Genomic DNA, 19,595 nt, shown 5'->3' on the forward strand with positions numbered 1-19,595 from the left:
AAAGCAGAACGGTCGGGGAGACCGGAGAGGGAGTTGGACGGTGTGTTGTTCGAAATTGCTGTTGGAAAGTATTATTGGCGATACTTGGTGTTGATCGTGAATTCCTGTGTTATGTGTAACTTTGGTTTTCTTGTTGTTGCGACCCCCCCCCCCCCCCCCCCCCCTTGTAAGTCTAGTTTTGGCTTTGTTTGTTGTCACTGTAAAAAAATATTGTATATACAGTAGGACTTGGATTCCACACTTTTGTTTACTGTAAATATTTTCTCTCATTTTTATATATAAAAGTTAATATATATATTCTGAACTTAAAATATATAGTAAGGTTTAGTATTGTATGTTTATTTCAGTTATTTTCTTTGTAAGGTGCAGGTAGTTTTATTGTGGGTGTTTAGGTAGTGTGTACTTTTTGTTTATTTTTATTTTTTTGTGGGTTCTCTCCGAGGTATAGGCTTCACGTTTTAGGTGTTAAGAAGAAAAGAAAAGAAAAAAAAAAAGAAGAGAAATAAACGGACCTGACTTTAAGGGTTCATAATAGTGAATTTATTTGTCGGGTGTTTCATTTAGGTTACATCCTTGACCCTAGACCAGTGTCATAACAAAATACAAGCTCGAATAAAAGGGATAAAGGACAGAAAGTAGAGATTACTTTATAATGCTAATATTAATTCATTTACTTACATCAAATGAACTTTACTAAATTATTGTTACTAAAAATAAAAGAGATCCAAACACTGTTCATTATTCACAGATCTGCGAAAAAATACAAATTAATTTAAAAAAATGTATGATAAAATAAATAAATTTAAAAAAAAAAAAAAAAAAAAAAAAAAAAATCACCAAAACACTTAATTGAAGTCATTAAAAAATAAGGAATAAAACTCAAATTATTCTTAATTCATTAATTTTCCTTCGGCTTAGTCTCTTGTTTATCAGGGGAATGAACTGCCAACTACCCTAGCATATGTTTTACACAGCAGATGCCCTTTCAGCTGCAACCCAATACTGGGAAACACCCATACAAACACATTCACACACACTCATACACTACGGCCAATTTAGTTCATCAATTCCCCTATAGCACATGTGTTTGGACTGTGGAGGAAACCCACACCAACATGAGGAGAACATGGAAACTCCACACAGAAACATCAACTGACCCAGCCGGGACTCGAACCAGCAGCCTTCTTACTGTGAGGGCACAGTGCTAACCACTGAGCCAGTGCCGCCCAAATTATTCTTCAGCATTTGTTAAAAGTTGTTTTATAAAACAAATCCAACCTAATGATTTATGAATCAAACAAAGGCGTGAGTTTACAAGAGGATATCCATTTTCAGCTTCTACTTCTTATTCTGCATGATGCAATTTATAAAACTTATGATTAAAAAATAAATAATAATTCTAGACTTTTGAAAGCTATCATCTGGTTTATTTTCAAGTTTATCTACTTCAAAATGTGATGTCTAATTTAATACGTGGCTTGCCGATTACAAGCAATTTTGTGCACTTAAGCCTTCAGAGATTTTTAGCTGCTGTTTAATTAAATCAAGCATCAATGCAGGAGTGCCAGAAATGACTCCAGTCTATAATCTGTCCTGATTCAGGCACATTCTGCTTTGAACACACTGTGAATTTAAATCAAGATAACTCAATCAGGCTTCACAGCACCAGAGACTCCTCAGATATGGCCACTGAGATATAACCTGAAGAACAAGTTAAACACTGCATTAAAGAAGAAGACCTCTCGTCCAGTCTTGCCAGATCTACGAGTCTCTCTGGTGGGTCAGATATGTAGTTGTGAGTTTTATATAGGGCTGGGCAGTATGAATTAGGGCTGCATGATATTGGGAAAAAAAATATCTAACATTGCATTACTTTGTTTTTCTCTGATATATATTGCTATATGAATACAATTTCACCAGATGACTTGAATATCTCTATTTGGAAAAAACTAATAATTTTAGATTGATTGGGATGATTCTGTAGAGGAGCAAGTCATGCATATTATATATAAACAACCTACGATCATAGATAAATACAATAGTGAAAAAGATTCACATGATTAAACAGTGTTTCACGGTTTTCTGAGGAGTCTAACCATATTCAGGTACAGTAATTGAATAATCACATGTAAAATAATCATGCGTAGTCTTTATGGAGTAAATAATTCAATAAAAATAGTCCTAATGAAACTTACAAACGGTACAATTTATAATGCCTGACTGCTTTTAAAATCCTCAGGCCTCAAACACACAAGCAAATAATAAACTATGATCCAGACTCATTATAATGATAAATATTAGGGCTAAACGATACTGGAAAAATCTGACACTGCGATAGTTTGTTTTGCTGCAATATATATGATATGAATATAGCTTCACCAGACGAACTGAATAGCTCTATGTGGAAAGATTTCACTCATTTAGATTAACTGGGATCATAAACAAGTGAATCTGCATCAAATATAACAAATTACAAGCATATATAAATACAACAGAGCAAAAATAAGAGTTAAATAAACAGTGTTTTACGGTTTTCTGAGAAATCTAACAGTATTCAAGTGCAAATATTTAACAAACGAACATAAAATAACATGGATCTCAATGTGTATATTTTATATATATATATATATATATATATATATATATATATATATATATATATATATATATATATATATATATATATATATATATACATATATATATTTTTTATATATATATATATATACACATTGAGATCCATGTTATTAATAAAAATATTATAATCCTGCGATGTAACTATTGCCGATTAACATTGCAATATCGATATTTAAACGATAAACTGCCATAATATACATCACGAAACAGTTTCTTAATTCAATCAATTAATTCAAGTACCTGTAAATTTTATAGTTTTTATTAGAGCTGAACGATAAAACAACAAAGAAAGTCCTTTGAGATTTAGCAAAATCTGTGATTGTCTTAAACGATGTTAGGAACGTAAATACGACCCCGAATAAACCCAGTAAATACCGTTCTATGAGAAATCCTTATAGCGTGTGTAGGATAAACAGAAGATTAAACTGCTTTCATTTGATTCAACGGGGATTATTAAGCACATGACCCCGTCAACATATGCTTTATCTGGGTTCTTATTATAATAATTTTCCTCATAATGAAGTATGTAATGAAACAACACCTTTGTTACAGCTTAGAGTGCTATTATGAAACACATTGTATGCTTTATTCAGTGTAAAAAGACATAATTTGACTTATTTTAAACACTCGACTGAAGTTATGAAGTGAGTTTTAAGTACAAACGTCATTAAATGTGGCATTTGCACATGCTTTCAGAATTACATTAGCAATATTTACTACAAAAGGCAGTAGTTCACTGAGAAGCTACGCAAACTGCTGTCCAAAATGATTATTTGCAATTTAACTATGGTATGATGATATTGCATGCTATATGTTTCATAGTTTGTCAGAGAACTGTCTCTCATGTACTGTAGTATACACTGCTGAACACACAGGCTGGAGATTCACAGCTGATTACAGAGATGCTTTTATAGACAAATGCACATGCGATTCAACGTTCAGCCTGTATTTTTATTCATTGACAGCATGGAAATAAATATTTTATTATTTTTTTACATTTTAAAGTATATACTTGAAAACCTACTCATTACAAGATGATCATATTTCTCACTTAATGCAGAACTTCAGGGCAAATCTTTGATTAAAAATGGCAAAATATCAGAATCAGAAAGAGCTTTTTTTATATAAATATTTATATTAAAATTTATATAAAATAAATATTGATTATTAAATAAAAACCAGATTGCAAAACCTGCTGATTACAGGTCGAACACTCAATACCACTAAATAAAATGCAAAATGTAAACATTTTTTCAAGATTGCAGCTCTCACGATGCTGTTACTCATGTTTTTGTCTGCATCTCTGTAATATAAATTATGAAAAAGTACTGCCATAATGCATTTTGCGACACCATGACATAAACAAAAGAGCATAATATGAAACAATAAACTCTTTATTTTGTCATAAAAATATCGCTAATTAAATGTAAAATACGAACATTGTATTTTTCAAGATTGCAGCTCTCTCACGATGCTGTTATTCATGTTTCTGTCTGCATCTCTGTAATTGTGTGTAATACTGCGCTTATATAAATTATGAATAAGTATTACAGTAAACAATGAAGTTTGTGACGCCACGATATAAACGATAGAGCATAATATGAAACCATAAACTGTTTAGTTTGTCATGTAGCATAGCCCTAGTTTTATATGTGATTTAGCTGTCATGGGATGAATGCATCTAAATCAGCTCTCATCTGACCGAGCCATAACTGAAATTCCAAGGCTGACTGATTGAGTTGACATTCCAGACCACAGACAGCATAAAGAGCAGCAGCTGAGATTCAAGTGCACATTCATAAGCTCCCTTCATAGGCAGCGAATGGCCACCTTATTAGTCAGCACTCGCATGATCAAAACACACTAATAAATAGAGGTTTGACCAGTCACTTAATGCAAACTTAAATCATGAACTAAACAGTAGCTACAGAGCACAGGGTAGGTAAAGGGACAGTTCACCTAAAACTAAAATGCTGTCATCATTTACTTAGAAAGCTGAAAACATTGACTTCCATAAGAGGAAAAACAAATACTATGAGAGAGTCAGTGGTTATAGGCTCTCAACATTTTTCAAATTATCTGCTTTCGTGTTCAACAAAAGAAAGACACTCATTAAACTGTGATAAATAGTGAGTGCAGTGTATTTTTGGATGAACTATCCCTACTATAGCTAAACCAGCTGTTTCAATTAGAGCTGTCATTTTTAGCTAGCAACTAGCTAGTGAGCTCATGCTAATCAGCTAGTTAAATGGGACTTAAATCAAGAACTTTATTTTTATTTTAAAATAACGACTTTAAGATAGGGCCAATGTTTAGTTTTATTTCAAAATATATCACGGTGTTGTTATGTTTTAATCTTATCACTAACGCTGAATCAGAAGCTAATAACATTAGCGTGACTGACTTCCATCTCCTCGCTCTTTTTAGCACATCTCAGACAAGTTAAACTCGTTGTAAATGTAAGTAAAGTGAGATATTTGATGTTGTTGATGTTTAAGCTTTTCTCTCGGCTCAGTCCTCGGTGTTTCCTGACGGCCGCGCCCGCCTCAGAGCGCTGGTATTCGGGCACAGGCCCGCGGAGAGGCCGGCAGACGTGGAATGTCAACATGACATATAAAACTCACGCGTTCGGCCGCGGTTCAAACTGACTCGGCAGAAACACTTTGTCACATAATAGTTGATATATGTCGGAAAAGTTCATAAACGTACCTTTTTCTTAGCTGCAGCGAGTTTGATTTGCCTGTTCTGGTCCGCCATCCTCTCGCGCAGCTGAGCGACGACACCACGTCATCAGATCAGCCGTGAGCGCGCGCCACACACACACGTGCGCGCGACACACACATACGCGCACACATACAAATACATACACACACTTCTGCAAAAAAAATGTCCTTGTTTAATAAAGCTGTTTAATCTCTATCAAAATCATTCATAATTGCTACCCTGTAAATATCAAACTGGCTAATTTAATAACACTATTTTCCCCTAAATGCTGACGTTGTACTCAGTATGAAGAAACATTAAACCATTTATTTTGGGAGTGTACTTCCTGTAAAGTGTCCTGGGTTGTTTTTTCTAATTGTTTTTGTAAATCCTTATTCACAAAATCTTCTATATCCCTTTTTCTATATCTATATATTTGATTACTTTCAGTAAATGCGGGTTTTATTTACCTGTAAGGAGCGTTTATGCTTTATTTACTGAAATATATGCAAAATACAGAGCAAATTTATTTACTTTAATGACATTTTTTAATGTCAACCTCATCATTTCTCTCACTGTAATATTTTTCCTGCATTTAAATCTATTATGCACATTTTCCCACACATTCACAACCTTCCCATCTAGTTAATTGTTAATTAAATAGCTTTTGGGAAGCGGTGTCATTTTAAAAATATCTATATCAAAATATTACTTATTTAATTATTTTTTAATTAATTATTTTTTCTATTACCAATTAAAAATTTGTAAGTTTTTAATTAATACATTTATCTTTAATTTATTTATTTCATTTACTTTTTATTTTCATTTTAACTTTAAAAAATTATGTAATTTAAGCAGTAATATAACTGGGATTCTTAATGCTTCATAGTAAACTTATTTTAATAGTTTCCTCTAATATTTAATGAAATTTACTTGTTTTTTTACTGCATTAAATTCTGTGTTTATTTGCAAAACAAAGCATTGTTTGTGTAAAATTTGTGTGTGTGTGTGTTTTTGGAGGGGGGGGGGGGCATAAGATGTAATAGTATTTGAATGATAAATCTCTTACAATAATATTTATTATTAATAATTATGTATTATGTATTATGTATTATTATTATTATTATTATTATTATTGTTATTATTATTATTATTATTATTGTTATTAATAATAATAATAATAATAATAATAATTATTATTATTATTATTATTATTATTATTATTATTAATTATGTATTATTATTATTGTTGTTGTTATTATTATTAATAATTATGTATTATTATTATTATTATCATTATTATTATTTGTATTATTAATATTATTATTATTATTATTGTCATTTGTATTATTATTAGTAGTAGTAGCAGTAGTAGTAACGTTAGTAGTATCTTATTAGTAGTAGAAATATTAGTTGTTATTATTTTATTCTTAATTTATTTAAAATAATTTTTCTAAAATTTATTCTCAGTGTTAGATTGCTCTCAGCGCACGTGAAAAAAGAATTCTACGTTCATCTGTGCTGAAGTTCTGAATATCTGAATCTGCAGCAAAAGACTTTTGTGTAACATATCGCGCAGCCAATGAAAACCGCCCAAATAAAAAAAAGCGCTCACGCTCATTGGTTCAACGTCAGAGTCCGAGACGTCATTATAGATCGTGAACCATTCGCTATGCTCACAGTCAAGCATGCGCAGTTGGTCACTTCCTGGCGCTAAAATACGAATGTCAACAAAGTAGAAGTGTAGCGAAAACTGAACTTTTGGGGGGCATTTTGATGAAATATCACATATAATTTAGATTAACTATTACAGTTTAAACTTCAGAACAGTTAACGAATGTGAAATATACAGGTAAGGAGCACTGTTTGAAGACTTTGTACTGTTAAGTTGTAAGTCTCAGTGTATTAACCGTATATTTTATATCTTACGTTACTATTTCGTTATACGTTACGTTACTATTTCTATACGTTACTGTATCGTTTTTAATATGTCGTTTTCGTTGTTTTTCGCAGATCTTAGAGATGTCTCAGAGAAATGATTGTGTTTTTGCCTCTTCTCTCGGTAAAGGAGATCATTTACATCAGCAAGGTGTGAACTTAATTAGGGTTTTCTCTTCTTTTTCTGTTTTTAAATGCGTATTGTATTTATTTATCCCTCACTGGATGCATACTGATGTTTGCACTAGTGAATAGCTTAAGACATGATAATGATGTAACAGAAACAGCTGGATATAAAACAAACAAAAGATTAAATACATGCATGTTTGGGGGACACGGTGGCTTAGTGGTTCGCACTGTGACCTCACAGCAAGAAGGTCGCTGGTTCAAGTCCCGGCTGGGTCAGTTGGTATTTCTGTGTGGAGTTTGCATGTTCTCCCCGTGTTGGCGTGGGTTTCCTCCAGGTGCTCCGGTTTCCCCCTCAGTCCAAACACATGCGCTATAGGGGAATCGAACTTAATTGTCTGTAATGTATGAGTGTGTGTGAATCAGTGTGTATGGGTGTTTCCTAGCACTGGGTTGCGCCTGGATTCCCTATCTGCTATAGAAAACATGCTGGATAAATTGGTGGTTTATTCCACTCTGGTGACCCCTGATGAATAAAGGGACTAAGCCGAAGGAAAATTAATGAACCTACATAATTTCACATATGCATAATTATGTAAACATATACACACATGAACATTCATATTACACACTGAGCAAAGAAAATATGGAGGCATATTAATAGCTACATTAATATTGAAATGTAATATGAAAAATAAATATCTTTATCTAGTAAGTGCAATATTTGGTGCAAAATTACATAATTTACATGTGCCATGGACATGCAGTCCTATTTTTTTCTAATCCTGTGTCTAAATGCAGTTAAGGGCAAAAAGCATTTTACATTTCTTCTTGTTCATGCATCAACTATATTTGGGTATTACATTCATTCATTCATTCATTCATTTTCCTTCGGCTTGCTTCTCTTATATATTAGTGGTCGCCACAGCGAAATGAACCACCAACTGTTCCAGCATACTGTATGTTTTACGCAGCAGATGCCTTTCCAGCCGTAGTACTGGGAAACACTCATACACACTCATTCACACACACACTCATACACTACGGCCTAGATATTACATTTCCAATTGAATTTTGCAACTTATAAAGCATTAAAGTTGGTATATTATTTATCTATTAAAACTGTAGTTAGAGAACGGCAAATGTAAATTAAATAGTTTCATTTCCATTTTTCACCATATCATGGAGAATGCATATTTAAATACAGAAATGCATTGGCATGTTACATATTTCATTGCTGTTTTGCATTTCAAAATGGATTTTGCCACTGATATGCTTCCATAAGTAAAGTGATTATAGACTATTGTACAACGATTCTAGCATTGAAATTAATGAGTTCCTTCATTTGTGCTTCAGTTTTAGCAGCGTTCCCTTTGTGTCAGATGACGGAGGAGGATTTAATCCAAAATCCGCAGTTCTGTAAGCTTCTGGCCACTCTTTCCCAGCACGTGGACCGAACTGGACTCACACAGCACCTGCGGAGAGACCTGGAGAAGGTCAGACTTCAGAAACAAATACATCTTATATTATATTTATTACAATATCATTTATTATATTTTATGTCGTAACATTTCAAGTCCTGTATTACTTTCCAATGAGTATTTCATTGTGTTTCCTATAAAGGTTCATATATTCATTTAAAATAAATTTAAATAAATCTTTGCACATTTAGGTCACATCTGAGATATGTTCTGTACTGAAAATAGTGGAGAATATACTAATGCACCAAACAAACAAACAACAAAAGTGAAATATTAAAACATGCAGTTCTTCAGATTTGTTTTCAGCCGACTGTGTTCTTTCCACATGGAAAAAATAATAGTGGATAATTTAGTTCTATAAAAATATAAATGATTGAAGCAAAAAAACTAAAAAGAAAGAGATATAAATACAATAAATAAGATAAAAAATATAAAATAAACATAGTATTATTATTGTATATATTTTAAATTGTAAAAACCGCTGAGGTCAATATTATTAGCCCCCATAAGAAATATTTTTCTCAGATTGTCTACAGAACAAATCTCTCTTGTCCAGTGACTTGCCTAATTAACCAATAAATAGTTTTTTAATGTCACTTTAAGCTGAATGCTTCTAGTATCTTGCAAAATATCTCGTAAAATATTATGCACTGCAATCTTGCAAAGACAAAAGAAATTAGTTAATAGAAATTATTGATTAAAATATTATGTTTATACTTGAAAATGTTTAAACAGCGCTTAATTTATCTAGAGGGAAAATATAGAGATATTTATAGTCTTATATTTATTTATTTATTTATTTATTTATTTATAATTTATAGTTTTATATTTATTTATTTATTTATATTTATAATTTATAGTCTTATATTTATTTATTTATTTATATTTATAATTTATAGTCTTATATTTATTTATTTATTTATATTTATAATTTATAGTCTTATATTTATATAAACTATTTATATATTTATTTATATATTTATATATTATTTATATAACTATTTATTTATATAAACTATTATATTATATATATTATTATATATAAACTATTATATAAGACTATTTATAGTCTTATATTTATACAAATATTTTAGTCTTCAGCTGTATAATGGGTATAAAATATTATTTGAAATATAGGCGTTGCTATTTTGCAGATTTTTTTCACTCACTATCAGTGTTTTGACTCCATCTTAAAGAATACATTGTGGATAGATTAGTTGTGTCAATGTGAAAAAAATCTGAGATGCAACCAAACTCTGAAAGATGCTTCTGAATGTGTGTTGTTCAGGTAGAGCGAGAGTTGCACACTCAGAGGTTGAGTTGGCTGCGTGTGGAGAGCATTCATCGGCTGCTGAGAGAGATAATCCAGGAGAACCACTTCAGTAAAGCCTCCAGCGCTCAGACAGGAGACCACACGGTACCACCTGAATAATAGCATAGAGATATTTCTTATTTAAGCAGAAACTTGTAGTGTAAAAGCATGGTACCGTCACTCGTTGTGAGATGGCATTTTCATTTGTTTGGACGTCCTGTTCAATAAACCCATAAACAGATCATACAGTAGTTGCTAAATCAGTGTAAGACTTACATTAGCATATTTAACAGTGCTATAATGTTTTCTGGGGCAGTTCTGCAGCACACTGGAGCAGTGTTTGATGGTGGGTCAGTGTGTGAAACGGATGGACATCAGCGCTGACGTCAGTGAACCTCACAGCGGCATTCTGGGATTGACAGCAGAGCGAGTGAAGAGGCTGATGCCTTCTGAACAGGTGCTACATTACTCAGTTTTAGTGTTCAAAGACAAGTGCATTGAAATAAATGCAATTTATCAGATTTAAGATTCTTATTAACACTGATGTTTAATCCAGCGTGAATAATAAACAAATGTGAGTGTGCAAACCAACATGAAAAACAGCAGGCGGAAAAGTGTCATTAAAGAAAAATTGATGCGCTGCAAAGAGGGTTCTTTTGTTCTTGTGCTTTGAGCTGCTGAGGTTATAGTAAAATACCACTTGGTGGCGCTCTAACCGAGCACACAGGAACTGCAGATCAAACAGGATTCAGTGATGAGTTTCATTGTCACACTGGCTGCATTCCAGTCCAGTTTTTTATCCCCCTTCACTCCGTCTTGTTCATGTAGATCAAGGGTGCCCATACTTTCCTTATGAAGGGCCAAAAACTAAACTTGATTGAGGCTAGTGGGCCGGAGGTAAATATTGCCACGGATAATTTCCTAATTTATTTAATAATATTTAGATAACTAAAAAACATTGCTTTATGTTAACTACTACAATATATATATTTATTTATTTATTTATTATTATTTTTTTACATTTTATAGTGAACTTAGGGTGACGCAGTGGCGCAGTAGGTAGTGCGGTCGCCTCACAGCAAGAAGGTCGCTGGTTCGAGCCTCGGCTGTGTCACCTGGTACAGGTTAATTGGGTAGGCTAAATTGTCCGTAGTGTATGTGTGTGTGATTGAGTGTGTATGTGTTTCCCAGTGATGGGTTGCAGCTGGAAGGGCATCCGCTGCATAAAACAAATGCTAGATGAGTTGGTGGGTTATTCTGCTGTAGCGACCCCAGATTAATAAAGGGACTAAGCTAAAAAGAAAATGAATGAATGAATATATATATATATGTCCTAAAACATCTTGATAAATGTTGCCGTTAAGTCTGCGTGATACATGTCAGAAGTGTGCACATGGCTTTACTTTATGAAAGAGACTCATGATGACCTGTTGTTTCTCATAGGACGTCCTGCAGATGAAGCAGAAGTTTCCCTCAGAGCTCCTGCAGCACCTGAAGAAGAAAAGCACCGCCATCCTGACATACTACCAGCCTGACTGGGGTAAACTGAGCCACTCTGCTGGAAGAGACTTGTTTTAAAGGGATAGTTGTTTTTATTTAGATGTGGTTGCACTTAAATAATTACTCGTCTCTCTTAGAGAATGAAAGCGAGGGTTTGAGGAGCGTGAAGCTTTCTAAACTTCCCGAACTGCTGGATGGGGAAAAGAAGAAAGTGAAGAGCCTGACTGAGAGAAACAGAGACAACACCATGTTACTGCAGCGGCAGACACACACGTACCTGTCTGTGAGTCTAGAGACACGCGTTTATGTCTGAATGAATATATAGACACGTGTGTGTGTATATATAGAATATATAGACATTAATATATAGAATATATAGACATTAATATATAGACATTAATATATAGAATATATAGACATTAATATATAGAATATATAGACATTAATATATAGAATATATAGACATTAATATATAGACATTAATATATAGACATTAATATATAGAATATATAGACATTAATATATAGAATATATAGACATTAATATATAGACATTAATATATAGAATATATAGACATTAATATATAGAATATATAGACATTAATATATAGACTTTAATATATAGAATATATAGACATTAATATATAGAATATATAGACATTAATATATAGAATATATAGACATTAATATATAGAATATATAGACATTAATATATAGAATATATAGACATTAATATATAGACATTAATATATAGAAAATATAGACATTAATATATAGAAAATATAGACATTAATATATACAATATATAGGCATTAATATATAGAATATATAGACATTAATATATAGACATTAATATATAGAATATATAGACATTAATATATAGAATATATAGACATTAATATATAGAATATATAGATATTAATATATAGAATATATAGACATTAATATATAGAATATATAGACATTAATATATAGACATTAATATATAGACATTAATATATAGAATATATAGACATTAATATATAGAATATATAGACATTAATATATAGAATATATAGATATTAATATATAGAATATATAGACATTAATATATAGAATATATAGACATTAATATATAGAATATATAGACATTAATATATAGAATATATAGACATTAATATATAGAATATATAGACATTAATATATAGAATATATAGACATTAATATATAGAATATATAGACATTAATATATAGAATATATAGACATTAATATATAGAATATATAGACATTAATATATAGAATATATAGACATTAATATATAGACATTAATATATAGAAAATATAGACATTAATATATAGAAAATATAGACATTAATATATACAATATATAGGCATTAATATATAGAATATATAGACATTAATATATAGACATTAATATATAGAATATATAGACATTAATATATAGAATATATAGACATTAATATATAGAATATATAGACATTAATATATAGAATATATAGATATTAATATATAGAATATATAGACATTAATATATAGAATATATAGACATTAATATATAGACATTAATATATAGACATTAATATATAGAATATATAGACATTAATATATAGAATATATAGACATTAATATATAGAATATATAGATATTAATATATAGAATATATAGACATTAATATATAGAATATATAGACATTAATATATAGAATATATAGACATTAATATATAGACATTAATATATAGAAAATATAGACATTAATATATAGAATATATAGACATTAATATATAGACATTAATATATAGAATATATAGACATTAATATATAGAATATATAGATATTAATATATAGAATATATAGACATTAATATATAGAATATATAGACATTAATATATAGAATATATAGACATTAATATATAGACATTAATATATAGAAAATATAGACATTAATATATAGAAAATATAGACATTAATATATACAATATATAGGCATTAATATATAGAATATATAGACATTAATATATAGACATTAATATATAGAAAATATAGACATTAATATATAGAAAATATAGACATTAATATATACAATATATAGGCATTAATATATAGAATATATAGACATTAATATATAGAATATATAGACATTAATATATAGAATATATAGACATTAATATATAGAATATATAGACATTAATATATAGACATTAATATATATAGAAAATATAGACATTAATATATACAATATATAGGCATTAATATATAGAATATATAGACATTAATATATAGACATTAATATATAGAATATATAGACATTAATATATAGAATATATAGACATTAATATATAGAATATATAGATATTAATATATAGAATATATAGACATTAATATATAGAATATATAGACATTAATATATAGACATTAATATATAGACATTAATATATAGAATATATAGACATTAATATATAGAATATATAGACATTAATATATAGAATATATAGATATTAATATATAGAATATATAGACATTAATATATAGAATATATAGACATTAATATATAGAATATATAGACATTAATATATAGACATTAATATATGGAATATATAGACATTAATATATAGAATATATAGACATTAATATATAGAATATATAGACATTAATATATAGACATTAATATATAGACATTAATATATAGACATAAATATATAGACATTAATATATAGAATATATAGACATTAATATATAGAATATATAGACATTAATATATAGAATATATAGACATTAATATATAGAAAATATAGACATTAATATATAGAAAATATAGACATTAATATATAGAATATATAGGCATTAATATATAGAATATATAGACATTAATATATAGGCATTAATATATAGAATATATAGACATTAATATATAGAATATATAGACATTAATATATAGAATATATAGACATTAATATATAGACATTAATATATAGAATATATAGACATTAATATATAGAATATATAGACATTAATATATAGAATATATAGACATTAATATATAGACATTATAGAATATATAGACATTAATATATAGAATATATAGACATTAATATATAGACATTAATATATAGAATATATAGACATTAATATATAGAATATATAGACATTAATATATAGAATATATAGACATTAATATATAGAATATATAGACATTAATATATAGACATTAATATATAGAATATATAGACATTAATATATAGAATATATAGACATTAATATATAGAATATATAGACATTAATATATAGAAAATATAGACATTAATATATAGAAAATATAGACATTAATATATAGAATATATAGGCATTAATATATAGAATATATAGACATTAATATATAGGCATTAATATATAGAATATATAGACATTAATATATAGAATATATAGACATTAATATATAGAATATATAGACATTAATATATAGGCATTAATATATAGAATATATAGACATTAATATATAGAATATATAGACATTAATATATAGAATATATAGACATTAATATATAGACATTAATATATAGAATATATAGACATTAATATATAGAATATATAGACATTAATATATAGACATTAATATATAGAATATATAGACATTAATATATAGAATATATAGACATTAATATATAGAATATATAGACATTAATATATAGACATTAATATATAGACATTATCTTTCTAAAAGACTGTACATTTTGCCTTGACACCATGCATCTTGCCTATGACTGGAATAGGGTCAATCTATTATCCTTGTACTAAAGTAAACTAAACTAAGCATTATTTTGTGTGTCAGGAGCTGCTGATGTGCATGAAGATCCTGCAGAGTCTGGTTCTGGAGCTCAGACTGAAGGCTCAGAAAGATCTGGACAGGAAGAAGATCGAGTATTTTGAGGGCAAATGTGAGATCGGTTTGCAGAAGATCAGGTGTGTTACTGTAATATCAGATACACAGTGCTCAGTATAAATGAGTTCAGAACAGATCTCTCTTTTACATTAATATTTTCTACAGGATGTTTCACATATTTGTGCATATACATTATATAAGTTCTAGTAAGCATGTCCAGATATCAGAGTTGAAGTTCAGCTCGGTTCAGTGTGGTTTAATCTTCACTGCTGAGAGTCCAAACACTGAAGAGCAAATCTGTCGATGCGCAGCTCTACAAGTCCCTAACCAAGCAAGCCAGTGGTGACTGTGGAGGAACAAAATTCACCAATTGACGAAAGTGAAGGAAAAACCTGGAGAGAACCCAGGCTCAATTGGGCACGACCATTTCTCCTCTGGCCAAACTTCCGGTGCAGAGCTGCAGTCTAGGTGCCGGAGGCTGGAGAACACCAGACGTCCATCTTAGAGAACTGCAGGTGTGAGTAGGTCACCGGCGGGTGATCAGGCTGGCCCACGGGATCAATGCGGTGACTCATGCTCTCCACTCCTCCATGACCACCACAGCATCAGCTCAGGATACGGCCTGGTCCAGGATTATGGATACCTTTAGAAGTCCTCAATGGATGCCATCATCTCTCCACAGGACTTGAATCACATCAATGGCACTGCACAATCTCTAGAGGCCTCGGGATGAGTCTCCCCAGGTGGAAATAAAGAACAAAGAAAATAATTTGATAAATCGCAGTGCAAAAATGAGCACGCATAAAGTAATATTCTGAGGGAAAATATTAAATAAGACTTTAATAAACTGGAAAATTCAAGAAAAACTTAAAAAATATCAAGTTTAGTTTCAATTTAGCGGTTTGTTTTCAATAACTCATTAGAATTTATATGATTGAACTGTCTATTCCTAAAAAGGTTCAGTGACCACTCTAATTTTCATGGATATAGAGATTCATTAAAACTATATATATATATATATATATATATATATATATATATATATATATATATATATATATATATATATATATATATATATATATATATATATATATATATATATATACTGTAGTATGTAATAGTAATATATTGAAATACTCTTAATGTAATATTAGATGTATTTAATGCTGATTGGTTTGTTTCTGCAGGGCTGAGATGCTTGAAGTTCAGCTGGACACTTACACAAGAGACAAGATCGCCACTCATAAGAAAATAACGTGAGTAACAGCAGACGGCGTTTCTCATCGCAAAGCGTTTTCAGACAATTACAGCAAAAAAAAAACAATTCATTATAAATATTTTCCACTTAATTAGTTTTTTTATGAGACAATTTTTAAAACATCTATTAAAATATCTTTTCTACTAAATAAGATTTTTTAATGAGGCAATTAAAAAAAAGCTACAGAAGAGGATTAGAGCCAAGTGTTGATTTAAAAATGAAACCATCTGCAGATTAAAGTCATAATAATGCGACATTAAACTTGTTAAGTTTGAAGAAACAAGTTTAGATCAAATTTTGAGAGAAATTTGTTAATTTTTGTGAAAAAAGCTTGTTAAATTTCAAGAAAAAAGTGGGAAAACGAGAATAGACTTATTGAATTCTGAGAATAAAGATGTTAATTGTTGAGAATAAAGTCGTTATGTTTAGAACATAAACAACTTTTTCCTCGAGATTTAACGAGATTTTTCACGAAAATTATTTTTCCCAAAATTATTGATTTTTTTTTTTTTTTTTTTTTTTTTTTTCTTGAAAATTAACAACCTTTTTTAATTTAACGAACTTAAATTAAACAATTTCCTGAAATTAAATGAGTTTTTTTTTTTCAAAAATTAACAACATTCAATCATTTTCCTTCGGCTTAGTCCCTTTATTAATTAGGGGTCGCCACAGCAGAATGAACCGCCAACTTATCCAGCACGTTTTATCAGAATCAGAAAGAGCTTTATTGCCAGGTATGTTCACACATACGAGGAATTTGTTTTGGTGACAGAGCTTCTACAGTGCAGCAGGATTACAGAGACAGGACAAAAAACAGACAATAAATATATTTTTAAAAAATAGTAGTGAGTGCAACTATACAAATTGACAAGTGTATGTACGTGTTTATTACTATATACAACGTTATATGTGCAGCTGTTATGTGCAAATTGGCATGTAAAGTGTGTTGTTAAATAAGTGTATATGTTTATAAAGTGTACAGCAGTAGTGATGTTGGTTTCGCAATTATTATCATCAAGTGTTCATGAGATGGATTGCCTGAGGGAAGAAACTGTTTCTGTGTCGGGCTGTTCTGGTGCGCAGTGCTCTGTAGCGTCGACCAGAAGGTAAAAGTTCAAAGAGGCAGTGTGCTGGGTGTGAGGGGTCCAGAGTGATTTTGGCAGCCCTTCTGCTCGCTCTGGATAAGTACAGTTCTTGGGGAGTAGGAAGGGTTGTACCAGTGATTCGCTCAGCAGTCCGAACTATTCGACGTAGTCTTTGGAGGTCGTATTTAGTAGCTGAGCTAAACCAGACAGTTATTGATGTGCAGATGACTGATTCAATGATGGAGGTGTAGAACTGTTTCAGCAGCTCCTTTGGGAGGTTAAACTTCCTCAGCTGACGAAGAAAGTACATCCTCTGTTGAGCTTTTTTGACAATGGAGTCAATGTGAGTGTCCCACTTCAGGTCCTGAGAGATGGTGGTGCCCAGGAACCTGAATGACTCCACTGCTGCCACAATGCTGTCCATGATGCTCAGTGGGGGGAGAGCAGGGGGGTTTCTCCAGCTGCAACCCAATACTAGGAAACACCCATACACACTCATTCACACACACACACTCATACACTACGGCCAATTCAGTTAATCAATTCCCCTATAGCGCATGTGTTTGGACTGTGGGGGAAACCAGACCACCCGGAGAAAACCCACACCAACACGGGGAGAACGTGCAAACTCCACACAAAAACACCTACTGACTGAGCCGGGACTCGAACCAGCGACCTTCTTGCTGTGAGGCCACAGTGCTAACCACTGAGCCAGAGTGCCACCTAATCCTAGAGTTAATCCCTGAATAAAATGTCTGAAATTTCTTTCATAACAGTCTTAAATTTGACCTGATGAAACCTGCAGCAACTCTGATAATCAAACACACATGTGCAGTGTTTCAGAGGGAATAATCCATATAAATCTGGATGTGTCATTTTCAGTGAGAAGCTCAACGCGGATCTGAAGTCCTCCAAGATGGAGAAACAGGAAGTGGAGTCTAAACTGGCATCTTTTGAAATCTACGGCAAAGACTTTGAGGCTCTTGCAGAGGAATATTCCAGACTGCGGCAGGAGATCGCCACCAAATCCTGGGCGCTGAAGGAGTTCTCCACCTCTAATGCCTAATATCAGCTGCTTACTGTAAAGAATAATGTTGTTTCTTCGTTTACTAATAAATCAGTTCCTAAAAGCATGTTCAACATTGTCTGTCAGCTTCTGTACTAATAAATAAATCAATTTAAACCCTAACGTTTAAAGAGACAGTACACCTAAAAATAAGTCATCATGTACTCACTAGTTTCAATGAATACTAAGGAAGATATTAATACATATTTATAATCTTGTTACTTTTAACGCTTTATATATATATATATATATATATATATATATTATTTTTTGCAACTATCAGAAGTTATTTCACTGAATAAAAATAATAAACAAAACATAAGAACCCTATACAGAATTGTTTTAAAGGGATTCAAATTAACAAGTTCGTTCTTAAAGGGACAGTACACCCAAAAATGCTGTCCTCATTTACTCACTTGTTTCAAACCTGTTTGAGTTTCTTTCTTCTGTTGGACACAAGTGAATATATGAGTAAATATGTATAATTTTTAAACGTTTAAATATTCACAAATATTTTCAGATTTCTGTTTTTAGAGTCATCAGAAATTATTTTAAGGAAAAAAATTAACTTATAAACCCTATAAAGAATTTGTAACTTTGTTCTTAAAG

General features: G+C 30.4%; 2 protein-coding genes across 2 annotated transcripts in view; one reads left to right on the forward strand and one right to left on the reverse strand.

Annotated features, from left to right (window-relative positions):
- Positions 1 to 5,437, reverse strand: part of golga2 (golgin A2) — a 48,607-nt gene extending 43,170 nt beyond the window's left edge. The window contains exon 1 of the mRNA XM_056458911.1: positions 5,347 to 5,437. Coding sequence (XP_056314886.1) covers positions 5,347 to 5,394 — 48 coding nt within the window. The 5' untranslated portion in view covers positions 5,395 to 5,437. The remainder of the gene's footprint in view (positions 1 to 5,346) is intronic.
- A 1,610-nt stretch (positions 5,438 to 7,047) lies between these two features.
- Positions 7,048 to 19,053, forward strand: haus4 (HAUS augmin-like complex, subunit 4). Its single transcript, XM_056456812.1, has 10 exons — positions 7,048 to 7,192; positions 7,354 to 7,429; positions 8,761 to 8,900; positions 10,174 to 10,302; positions 10,514 to 10,654; positions 11,641 to 11,737; positions 11,835 to 11,980; positions 15,524 to 15,654; positions 16,765 to 16,833; positions 18,803 to 19,053. The coding sequence occupies exons 2-10, from the start codon at positions 7,363 to 7,365 to the stop codon at positions 18,984 to 18,986; spliced, it is 1,104 nt and encodes a 367-aa protein (XP_056312787.1). The 5' UTR covers positions 7,048 to 7,192; positions 7,354 to 7,362; the 3' UTR covers positions 18,987 to 19,053.
- Positions 19,054 to 19,595: the final 542 nt, after the last annotated feature.

The sequence above is a fragment of the Danio aesculapii genome, chromosome 5 (assembly GCF_903798145.1).
Source record: "Danio aesculapii chromosome 5, fDanAes4.1, whole genome shotgun sequence".
Classification (NCBI taxonomy): Eukaryota; Metazoa; Chordata; class Actinopteri; order Cypriniformes; family Danionidae; genus Danio; species Danio aesculapii.